The 11,774-nt window shown below is 46.4% G+C and overlaps 2 protein-coding genes across 2 annotated transcripts; both read right to left on the bottom strand.

Annotated features, from left to right (window-relative positions):
• Window positions 1-3,292: 3,292 nt before the first annotated feature.
• Window positions 3,293-5,255, bottom strand: LOC121700841 (mucin-2-like). Its single transcript, XM_042084059.1, has 2 exons — window positions 4,361-5,255; window positions 3,293-4,303 (listed from the first exon to the last, which is right to left on the bottom strand). The coding sequence occupies exons 1-2, from the start codon at window positions 5,203-5,205 to the stop codon at window positions 3,295-3,297; spliced, it is 1,854 nt and encodes a 617-aa protein (XP_041939993.1). The 5' UTR covers window positions 5,206-5,255; the 3' UTR covers window positions 3,293-3,294.
• Window positions 5,256-10,100: 4,845 nt separating this feature from the next.
• On the bottom strand, window positions 10,101-11,501 carry LOC121700842 (mucin-2-like). Its single transcript, XM_042084060.1, has 2 exons — window positions 11,167-11,501; window positions 10,101-11,109 (listed from the first exon to the last, which is right to left on the bottom strand). The coding sequence occupies exons 1-2, from the start codon at window positions 11,397-11,399 to the stop codon at window positions 10,101-10,103; spliced, it is 1,242 nt and encodes a 413-aa protein (XP_041939994.1). The 5' UTR covers window positions 11,400-11,501.
• Between the last annotated feature and the right edge of the window lie 273 nt (window positions 11,502-11,774).

The following is an 11,774-nucleotide window of genomic DNA, read 5'->3' on the forward strand; positions in this document are numbered from 1 at the left end:
TTTCGCGTTCAGGGTTAGGGTTAGGGTTAGGGTTAGGGTTAGGGTTAGGTTAGGGGAACATGATATTTAGTGGAGTGGGTGACTGTGAGTGCACTGGCCGATTGGATCCAACCACACCAACAAGGAGGGGAATAGGGTATGAAAAGGTCAACTGTCTGTCTATCAAATAATATAAATATGAAAAATATTTAATAAAGAAATAAGTAAATTAGAAAAGGGAAAAAAAGAAGAAAAATAAATAAATAAACAAACAACTCATGAAGGGTTAGGATAAGGGGTGGGGGGCTGGAGGTTAGGTTGAGGGATGGGGGTTAGGTTAAGGGATGGGGGTTAGGTTTAGGAATGGGGGTGGGGGTTGGGTTTAGGGATAGGGGCTGGGGTTGGCCTAAGGGTTGGGTTAGGGTTAGGTTAAGGGGCTGGGGTGGGAATGTAGCCAAGTGGCTGAGGGTTAGGTTTAGGGATGGGGGTTAGGTTAAGGGATGGGGGTTAGGTTAAGGGGTGGGGGTTGGGTTTAGGGATAGGGGTTGGGGTTTGGGCGGGGTTAAAACTAGGGAATGGGGTTTGGGCGGGGTTAAAACTAGGGAATGGGGCTAAAAGAAAGAGAAAAAGAAAAAAGTAAGTGCAAGAATTGGGGCTGGGAGTAAGGGATAGACTAAAACCAGGAAAAGTGCTATAAGTGCTAGAAATCAAAAAGTGCTATAAGTGCTAAAAATCAAAAGTGTAAAATTCATGATAAACAACCTTTGAAAGTAAACACGACACTGCAGAAATAAAAAGTAAAGACATCTAAATTGTGTAGGTGAAAATGAATAATAAAAAGTAAAAGTCCTGGGTTAGTCTAAGGGAAATGGAAATATGGGGTGAACTGGGGTAGAGAACTTAATAGACTAGAGAGGGGGGGGGGAAATAATAACAAAGTAATAAGGGATAAATAGCATATATATATATAAATAAATAAGACAGGACCTGGGAGAAAAGGGGAAGGAAAGATGCAGCTTTATTGAGAAACAGAAGGAAACAGAGGAGTGGATTAATTGAGACCAAGGGGGAAGAAAGTGTGAAGTTTATTTATCCAGCTCCGTTCTGCTCGTTGCCTCTGTGCTCGGGTCCAGCCGGGGTTGCTCTCGAGACCACAAATGCCAAGGTGTGCAGTGCTGTGTTGCTGGAAATGTGTGACTATATGGGTGGTGCGTGAGTTCCTAGAAATGGTGTATAGATGCTGTTTGAGTCTGGTTTTGATTGAGTGACCTGTTTCTCCTATATACTGTAAGTGACATTTATTGCATGTGATGATGTAGACAGCATTTGTGGTGTCTAGTGAGAGGGGTGTGTTAGGGGCAGAAAGGTGTGAGTGAAGGTTAGTGATGAAGTGTTGTGGTTTGAAGAAGGAGTCCTGTGGTGATGGCTTGAGAGGGGGCTTCCTAGAGAAACGTGATCTAATGAGGAGGTCTTGAAGGTTTTTGTTTTTACGGAAGGCTGAGATGAGTCTGTGATGTTGGAAGTGAGTGTGGGAGGACTGAAAGTGAGTGAAGTGTTGTTTGAGAGTGTGGTGCAAATGTGTGGTGGGTTGTGAAAAGGTAGTGACTAGTGGAATGAAAGGTGTGGCAGTGGGGTTGGGGTCAGGAGTGGGGTTGGGGGGGGCCATTATGGTGGGAGGAGAATTAGTGTCTGAGCGAGTGGGAGCAAGAAGGGTCAGGGTGTCTGTTTTAATTTTCCTTAAAAATCTTTTTGAGTATCCACGGGGGCGGAGGGCTCTAAAGAGAATTTCTATCGCTTCCTGGAGGTCTGTGGGAAAAGTGCAGATACGGTGGAAACGAATGATTTGAGATTTAATGATGCCTCGGAAAGTGTGTTTGGGATGGTAACTGGATTTATGCAAAAGTGCGTGCGTATCAGTGGGTTTGAAGAAAATTTTAGTACTGAGGGAACTATGTGTTGGAGTGGATGGTGTAAGAAAAAGTGTAGTGTCCAGGAAATTGACTGAGTGAAGGTCAATTGTGGATTTCAGTTTAATTGTAGTGTGGTGCGTGTTGAGTATGTTCATAAAGTCAGTGAATTGGTCTAGTGTGTGAGTCCAGGCGCCGATGATATCATCCAGGAAGCGATAGAAAAAGAGGGGTTTCAGGGGACATTTGGCTAAGGCTTCTTGCTCCCACTCGCTCATAAAGATGTTGGCATATGCGGGGGCGAATCTCTGGCCCATGGCAGTTCCATGGATTTGTAAAAACAGTTTGTCGTCGAATTCAAAGTCGTTATGGGTTAAGCAGATTTCTAAAAGTTGAAGTAAAGTATTGTCTGGGCGTGTGGGATCTGGAAATTGAGTAAACTTGTGCTGTACTGCTTGAAGGCCTGAGATGGTGTCTATGTTTGTATAGAGACTGTCAACATCGATGGTGAACAGGTAAGTATGGTTGGGAACTGCCATGGGCCGGATTTTATGTATGAAATCATATGTGTCTTGTATGTATGTGGGGTGTTTAGTGGAGAGGGGATTAAGAAAGTGATCTATGAAAAAAGAAATGTTGTAAGTGGTGGAACTACAATCTGACACTATAGGTCTACCAGGAGGGACTGCGAAGGGAATTGTCCATGAGTCAGGTGGCTTGTGGATTTTGGGGAGAAGATAAAAGGCACGGGGTCTGGGTTGGTCTGGTCCGATCAGGAAATCAAATTGTTTTTTGGTTATGGAATGATTGGTATATAGTGAGAGGACCAGATTGCGAACTTTTTCTTGTGCTTTGGGTTGAAGGGATTGAGTGATGGGTTTGTAATGGAGTGGGTTGGAAAGTTGCCTGTTGGCTTCTAGGAGGTATTGGTGAGTGTCTAGAATAACTATTTTGGAACCCTTGTCGGCTGGTTTAATGATGATGTTTGGGTTGTGGCAAAGTTGGAAAATTGCTCTTTTTTCTGCTGGGGAGATGTTGGGGTGGCTGGAGTCAAAAGGGCGGGAGAGATAGGTGGACAGGGAATGGAGATCTTGTCTAATAAGGGTACGTAGTCTCCCATCCACCTGGGAAGAGTCAGGTTCCCAGGTGGAGGGGAGAGTGAAGGGGACGGGCTCACGGTGGGGTTTGTGTTTAAAATGATCATGTAATTTCAAGCGTCTATGATAACCATGGATGTCCCTTCGCAGTCCCTCCCGGTCCTGGCTGGTGGGTGTGGGAATAAAAGAAAGACCTTTTTCTAGAAGTGCAGTTTGTACAGGGGAGAGAATAAGGGACTTGGACAAGTTGAGGATGAGGGAGTCAGTGTGAGGTGAAGTGTGATTCAGGGTGTGTGAGGGTGTGTCCTGATTTAGGGTCTGTGAAAGGTTAAATTTAGTTGTGTGCACCAGAAGTGGAGGATTTTGGAAGCCACTTCTGGGGTCCAGTGGATGTGATCAAGTGTGGTGGAAAATTGATCTGCTGGAAGTGGTTGGAGGTGGGGGAGGTGGGTGGTGATGTAGCGGTTAATCTCGGTGAGATTGTATTTGTAGTGTGGGTGAATAGAGGGGGAAAAGTTGATGACCGGGACATAAATGTTGGCGTTGGGGAAAACTTTGGTGGCCAACTTAAACATTTTGTTAAGTTGTTTGTTGGTGGTGGCCTTAGCATTGTGTTCTCTGTTGTTGGTACCCACCGACAGGACTAACAGCTCAACGGCTTCTTGTGGGGAAGTTTTCTCAAGTAACCGGTTCATGTGGTTGGCTGTGGCACCTGGATAGCTGTCTATCTGTATGTTGGGATATGGATGAGGGGGAATACGGGCCAGATTGGAATCGCCTATGAATAATATGGGTTTGTTAGGTCTGATGTGCCACTCCTGAAGTCTATTGTTGGACCATTTGTGATAGGTAGGAGAGAAGAGGGGGAGAGAGAGAAGTGGGACTGTAGGAGTCCGAAGAAGAGGGGGCCTAGGGGACAGGGGTTGTGTAGAATGTGGTGTAGGTGAGGGTTTGTGTAGAGGTAGGGGGGAGGGAGTAGGAGCCCCAGACAGTTCTACACCTGTGGAGGTGGAGGGCTCAGCATTGGGTTTTGTAAGCTGGTTAGCTTTTTTGTTTCCCTTGCTCATCATCACCCTTGATGGTTTGGACTGTCCTGGGTCTACCCCTCCCACTTGGGTGGAACCTGGTGGAGAGAGACATGGTGTTATATCCTGTGGAACCAAATGTGTTATGAGGTGGTTAGCCTGGGTGGTGTTAGTGGTGGCCGTGTTAGGGCGTTGGGTGATTGTGGGCTGACTGTTATAAGTGTGAGTGACAAGGGCTGTAACCTGTATGGTGGGTCTGTTTTTGGGTGGTGTAAGGGTAGGGGAGACCGGGAGAGTGTCAGTAGGGTGGGTGTTAGTGGGTGTAGGGTTAGGGTTAGTAAGAGGGTTTGGGGTGTCAATGGGAGAAGTGTCTATGGGTGTGGGAGTAGTGGGGGGATTTTTGGTGCGGTGTTGTGCGTTCTGAGTGGTGTGTGTGGTGTTGGGTGGGTGTTGATGGTCATCAGTATCTGAGAGTGTATCTGTCAGGTCAGGTGTGTTGATGGTAAAAGTGACCTGCTGTAAGTCAATGGAAGTGGAGAGTGAAGGGATGGATGGGGTGGTAAGTGTAAGTGTGGGATGTGGCATAACTCCCAAGTCCTGTTTAGGAGGGGGAGTAGGGGCCCTAGTGGGTGCAGGAAGAGGAGGGAATTCAGTGAGAAAAGAGGGGTCAGAAGAGTGAGTGGGTGTGGGGGGGTCCCTAGGAGTGGGGGTAGTAGTCTGGTGAGGGGGGGTGGTGTGTGTTGGTGTTGTGTGGGGGGAAGACTGAGGGTTGAGAAGCCGTTGAACTGTCTGTAAGGTAGTGGGTGACAGGCGAGTATGGTACCTCTTTCTGGCCCAGCCACTGGCAATCTGAAATGCCAGTGTATTGAAAGGGGAAGGGGTGGAAGTCAGTAGTGTAAGTTGTGTGTTATAGTGTTCCAGAAGGATGTCCATGTTGTGTTGCATCCAGTCTGATGTGTTCTGGTTGAGTAGTGTGCGTGTATGTTGAGTGGGTAGTGCTGGTTTAATGAATTGTGTAAGTTTGGCTACTTGTCTGGTCATACCTGTGGGGAAGAGGCCTGTCTGGAGTGCATGTGAAATTATGTGTTGGTGGTGAGTGACTTGAATCAGTTTGAAGTAGTGTTTGGATTGTTGTCGGGTGAGGGGATCTGGAGGTTGTGTGAGAGGACGTGTGTAGGGTCTGTTGAATGAGGCCATGTTGTATGTGTAATGTAGTGAGTGAGTGGAAGTGAATGTATGGAAGTCAATGTATGGAATTGTGTAGTGTAGGGAGAAGAAAAGAAAGAAAACAAAACCAAAAAACCAAAAATAAAAAATGGGGGGGGCAAATATGTTGGAGGGGGGGGAAAAGGAATGGGGGCAGCTGGCTAGAAAGGAGCAAAACGGTAAAAGCCAACCTTACAGAAATTAACCAATACTAAAAACAAACAACTGAAAAGATAAAAGCCCTTACCTGTAGCGCAGACCTAGGTTCGCATACCTCATGCTTGTGTTGGGTTTGATGTTAAAGATCCACAGAGTAGTGTTCCAGATGGTAGATTGCTCAGGTTACCTCCAAAAGAGTGAGGTTGCAGTCCAAGTTCATGAAAGAGAGCACAGTCTTGACAGCCAGGTGTATAGCAAACAGTCCAGATATGTGCTAGCATGCTAATCCATGTGGTCAGGCAGGTGGATAGGGTAGTCCTCTTACAGTGTTTGTTAAAATTTAAAAGCCAATCTTTATTTCAAATAATTTAAAACCAATTGGATTAACTAGTAAGGAATAAAAGCAGAAATACCGTGTTGCTCCTTGGAAAACTCCTGACGTTTCGGATAACTAATCCTGCATCAGAGGAGAAAGTGCCTAGTGCTGGTGTGTTTGGTATTTCAGTTAGAAATGAGGGGGGGAGTTAGGAAGAGGAAGGGGTTTGTTTCTGGGAAGGAGGGTGTTGGTTGGATGTAGTGTGAGTCAATCTAAATGAGAGTATGTGGCTGTCTGTGATTGGGGCATTTGAAATTGGTCTGCAAATGGAGGGAAGCTAAGGTGGTTGGGAATTGTAGTTCTAAGTGTAAAAAGTGAAGTTGAGGTAGAGTGTAAAGGCTCTACTTAAGAGGTCCTCAGGGGTGTAGTGGCTAGGAGGCCAGACTGGAAGGGAGAAGGGCACAGGTTCGAGGCCCGTCTGACCAACTGTGCAAAAAGCATTTATAAATGGGTTTTAATAAATAAAATAAATAAAAGTAGTAAGAAGGTGAAACAGGGTTAGGAGATAAAAGAGAGGACCTAAAAGTGAAATATTAAGTAAAAGGTGTTAGGGTATGTTTGACTAATATGGAGAGGGTAAAGCAGAGTAAAGGGGAGATTCCCTGGCGTAGTGGTAGGGAACTCGCTCCTGGACCCCAGAGTCGCAGGTTCGAGTCCCACCAGGGAGGGGCACGGAGGAGTTTTTCTCAAAAGGAGCTAATCTTTCTAGTAGTAGAAAGTCTATACAGAGAATAAAAGGGTTTAAAATCAAAGAAAATAAAAGAGACTCAGTAGAGTAGGGGGAAAGCGTCTGCCCCTTGGCTGGAGGGTGGCAGGCTCAAACCCCAGCAGAGTCACTCCAAATGTTTGTATTTTTTGAAAGGTAAAGAAAAAAAGAAAAGAAACAGAAATCAAATTGCAATAGCCAGTGCCCCCATGGGAGAGTGGTTAGGACAGTGGGCTGGGAGTCTGATGTGCTGGGTTCAAGACCCGGGTGTGGCCGGGCCAGAGGAGGACCAACCTGTCGGTGGGAGGAGAGCAGCCCCGGCTGGAGCTACGGTATGTGAAAGGTTGATATGGAGAAAAGAAGAAAGTGTGGTGGATCCAATGGCACTGGCTGGGTTAGGTTAGGGGAACATGATATTTAGTGGAGTGGGTGACTGTGAGTGCACTGGCCGATTGGATCCAACCACCCCAACAAGGAGGGGAATAGGGTATGAAAAGGTCAACTGTCTGTCTATCAAATAATATAAATATGAAAAATATTTAATAAAGAAATAAGTAAATTAGAAAAGGGAAAAAAAGAAGAAAAATAAATAAATAAACAAACAACTCATGAAGGGTTAGGATAAGGGGTGGGGGGCTGGAGGTTAGGTTGAGGGATGGGGGTTAGGTTAAGGGATGGGGGTTAGGTTTAGGAATGGGGGTGGGGGTTGGGTTTAGGGATAGGGGCTGGGGTTGGCCTAAGGGTTGGGTTAGGGTTAGGTTAAGGGGCTGGGGTGGGAATGTAGCCAAGTGGCTGAGGGTTAGGTTTAGGGATGGGGGTTAGGTTAAGGGATGGGGGTTAGGTTAAGGGGTGGGGGTTGGGTTTAGGGATAGGGGTTGGGGTTTGGGCGGGGTTAAAACTAGGGAATGGGGTTTGGGCGGGGTTAAAACTAGGGAATGGGGCTAAAAGAAAGAGAAAAAGAAAAAAGTAAGTGCAAGAATTGGGGCTGGGAGTAAGGGATAGACTAAAACCAGGAAAAGTGCTATAAGTGCTAGAAATCAAAAAGTGCTATAAGTGCTAAAAATCAAAAGTGTAAAATTCATGATAAACAACCTTTGAAAGTAAACACGACACTGCAGAAATAAAAAGTAAAGACATCTAAATTGTGTAGGTGAAAATGAATAATAAAAAGTAAAAGTCCTGGGTTAGTCTAAGGGAAATGGAAATATGGGGTGAACTGGGGTAGAGAACTTAATAGACTAGAGAGGGGGGGGGGAAATAATAACAAAGTAATAAGGGATAAATAGCATATATATATATAAATAAATAAGACAGGACCTGGGAGAAAAGGGGAAGGAAAGATGCAGCTTTATTGAGAAACAGAAGGAAACAGAGGAGTGGATTAATTGAGACCAAGGGGGAAGAAAGTGTGAAGTTTATTTATCCAGCTCCGTTCTGCTCGTTGCCTCTGTGCTCGGGTCCAGCCGGGGTTGCTCTCGAGACCACAAATGCCAAGGTGTGCAGTGCTGTGTTGCTGGAAATGTGTGACTATATGGGTGGTGCGTGAGTTCCTAGAAATGGTGTATAGATGCTGTTTGAGTCTGGTTTTGATTGAGTGACCTGTTTCTCCTATATACTGTAAGTGACATTTATTGCATGTGATGATGTAGACAGCATTTGTGGTGTCTAGTGAGAGGGGTGTGTTAGGGGCAGAAAGGTGTGAGTGAAGGTTAGTGATGAAGTGTTGTGGTTTGAAGAAGGAGTCCTGTGGTGATGGCTTGAGAGGGGGCTTCCTAGAGAAACGTGATCTAATGAGGAGGTCTTGAAGGTTTTTGTTTTTACGGAAGGCTGAGATGAGTCTGTGATGTTGGAAGTGAGTGTGGGAGGACTGAAAGTGAGTGAAGTGTTGTTTGAGAGTGTGGTGCAAATGTGTGGTGGGTTGTGAAAAGGTAGTGACTAGTGGAATGAAAGGTGTGGCAGTGGGGTTGGGGTCAGGAGTGGGGTTGGGGGGGGCCATTATGGTGGGAGGAGAATTAGTGTCTGAGCGAGTGGGAGCAAGAAGGGTCAGGGTGTCTGTTTTAATTTTCCTTAAAAATCTTTTTGAGTATCCACGGGGGCGGAGGGCTCTAAAGAGAATTTCTATCGCTTCCTGGAGGTCTGTGGGAAAAGTGCAGATACGGTGGAAACGAATGATTTGAGATTTAATGATGCCTCGGAAAGTGTGTTTGGGATGGTAACTGGATTTATGCAAAAGTGCGTGCGTATCAGTGGGTTTGAAGAAAATTTTAGTACTGAGGGAACTATGTGTTGGAGTGGATGGTGTAAGAAAAAGTGTAGTGTCCAGGAAATTGACTGAGTGAAGGTCAATTGTGGATTTCAGTTTAATTGTAGTGTGGTGCGTGTTGAGTATGTTCATAAAGTCAGTGAATTGGTCTAGTGTGTGAGTCCAGGCGCCGATGATATCATCCAGGAAGCGATAGAAAAAGAGGGGTTTCAGGGGACATTTGGCTAAGGCTTCTTGCTCCCACTCGCTCATAAAGATGTTGGCATATGCGGGGGCGAATCTCTGGCCCATGGCAGTTCCATGGATTTGTAAAAACAGTTTGTCGTCGAATTCAAAGTCGTTATGGGTTAAGCAGATTTCTAAAAGTTGAAGTAAAGTATTGTCTGGGCGTGTGGGATCTGGAAATTGAGTAAACTTGTGCTGTACTGCTTGAAGGCCTGAGATGGTGTCTATGTTTGTATAGAGACTGTCAACATCGATGGTGAACAGGTAAGTATGGTTGGGAACTGCCATGGGCCGGATTTTATGTATGAAATCATATGTGTCTTGTATGTATGTGGGGTGTTTAGTGGAGAGGGGATTAAGAAAGTGATCTATGAAAAAAGAAATGTTGTAAGTGGTGGAACTACAATCTGACACTATAGGTCTACCAGGAGGGACTGCGAAGGGAATTGTCCATGAGTCAGGTGGCTTGTGGATTTTGGGGAGAAGATAAAAGGCACGGGGTCTGGGTTGGTCTGGTCCGATCAGGAAATCAAATTGTTTTTTGGTTATGGAATGATTGGTATATAGTGAGAGGACCAGATTGCGAACTTTTTCTTGTGCTTTGGGTTGAAGGGATTGAGTGATGGGTTTGTAATGGAGTGGGTTGGAAAGTTGCCTGTTGGCTTCTAGGAGGTATTGGTGAGTGTCTAGAATAACTATTTTGGAACCCTTGTCGGCTGGTTTAATGATGATGTTTGGGTTGTGGCAAAGTTGGAAAATTGCTCTTTTTTCTGCTGGGGAGATGTTGGGGTGGCTGGAGTCAAAAGGGCGGGAGAGATAGGTGGACAGGGAATGGAGATCTTGTCTAATAAGGGTACGTAGTCTCCCATCCACCTGGGAAGAGTCAGGTTCCCAGGTGGAGGGGAGAGTGAAGGGGACGGGCTCACGGTGGGGTTTGTGTTTAAAATGATCATGTAATTTCAAGCGTCTATGATAACCATGGATGTCCCTTCGCAGTCCCTCCCGGTCCTGGCTGGTGGGTGTGGGAATAAAAGAAAGACCTTTTTCTAGAAGTGCAGTTTGTACAGGGGAGAGAATAAGGGACTTGGACAAGTTGAGGATGAGGGAGTCAGTGTGAGGTGAAGTGTGATTCAGGGTGTGTGAGGGTGTGTCCTGATTTAGGGTCTGTGAAAGGTTAAATTTAGTTGTGTGCACCAGAAGTGGAGGATTTTGGAAGCCACTTCTGGGGTCCAGTGGATGTGATCAAGTGTGGTGGAAAATTGATCTGCTGGAAGTGGTTGGAGGTGGGGGAGGTGGGTGGTGATGTAGCGGTTAATCTCGGTGAGATTGTATTTGTAGTGTGGGTGAATAGAGGGGGAAAAGTTGATGACCGGGACATAAATGTTGGCGTTGGGGAAAACTTTGGTGGCCAACTTAAACATTTTGTTAAGTTGTTTGTTGGTGGTGGCCTTAGCATTGTGTTCTCTGTTGTTGGTACCCACCGACAGGACTAACAGCTCAACGGCTTCTTGTGGGGAAGTTTTCTCAAGTAACCGGTTCATGTGGTTGGCTGTGGCACCTGGATAGCTGTCTATCTGTATGTTGGGATATGGATGAGGGGGAATACGGGCCAGATTGGAATCGCCTATGAATAATATGGGTTTGTTAGGTCTGATGTGCCACTCCTGAAGTCTATTGTTGGACCATTTGTGATAGGTAGGAGAGAAGAGGGGGAGAGAGAGAAGTGGGACTGTAGGAGTCCGAAGAAGAGGGGGCCTAGGGGACAGGGGTTGTGTAGAATGTGGTGTAGGTGAGGGTTTGTGTAGAGGTAGGGGGGAGGGAGTAGGAGCCCCAGACAGTTCTACACCTGTGGAGGTGGAGGGCTCAGCATTGGGTTTTGTAAGCTGGTTAGCTTTTTTGTTTCCCTTGCTCATCATCACCCTTGATGGTTTGGACTGTCCTGGGTCTACCCCTCCCACTTGGGTGGAACCTGGTGGAGAGAGACATGGTGTTATATCCTGTGGAACCAAATGTGTTATGAGGTGGTTAGCCTGGGTGGTGTTAGTGGTGGCCGTGTTAGGGCGTTGGGTGATTGTGGGCTGACTGTTATAAGTGTGAGTGACAAGGGCTGTAACCTGTATGGTGGGTCTGTTTTTGGGTGGTGTAAGGGTAGGGGAGACCGGGAGAGTGTCAGTAGGGTGGGTGTTAGTGGGTGTAGGGTTAGGGTTAGTAAGAGGGTTTGGGGTGTCAATGGGAGAAGTGTCTATGGGTGTGGGAGTAGTGGGGGGATTTTTGGTGCGGTGTTGTGCGTTCTGAGTGGTGTGTGTGGTGTTGGGTGGGTGTTGATGGTCATCAGTATCTGAGAGTGTATCTGTCAGGTCAGGTGTGTTGATGGTAAAAGTGACCTGCTGTAAGTCAATGGAAGTGGAGAGTGAAGGGATGGATGGGGTGGTAAGTGTAAGTGTGGGATGTGGCATAACTCCCAAGTCCTGTTTAGGAGGGGGAGTAGGGGCCCTAGTGGGTGCAGGAAGAGGAGGGAATTCAGTGAGAAAAGAGGGGTCAGAAGAGTGAGTGGGTGTGGGGGGGGTCCCTAGGAGTGGGGGTAGTAGTCTGGTGAGGGGGGGTGGTGTGTGTTGGTGTTGTGTGGGGGGAAGACTGAGGGTTGAGAAGCCGTTGAACTGTCTGTAAGGTAGTGGGTGACAGGCGAGTATGGTACCTCTTTCTGGCCCAGCCACTGGCAATCTGAAATGCCAGTGTATTGAAAGGGGAAGGGGTGGAAGTCAGTAGTGTAAGTTGTGTGTTATAGTGTTCCAGAAGGATGTCCATGTTGTGTTGCATCCAGTCTGATGTGT

Source organism: Alosa sapidissima, unplaced genomic scaffold, assembly GCF_018492685.1.
Source record: "Alosa sapidissima isolate fAloSap1 unplaced genomic scaffold, fAloSap1.pri scaffold_371_ctg1, whole genome shotgun sequence".
Lineage (NCBI taxonomy): Eukaryota > Metazoa > Chordata > Actinopteri > Clupeiformes > Clupeidae > Alosa > Alosa sapidissima.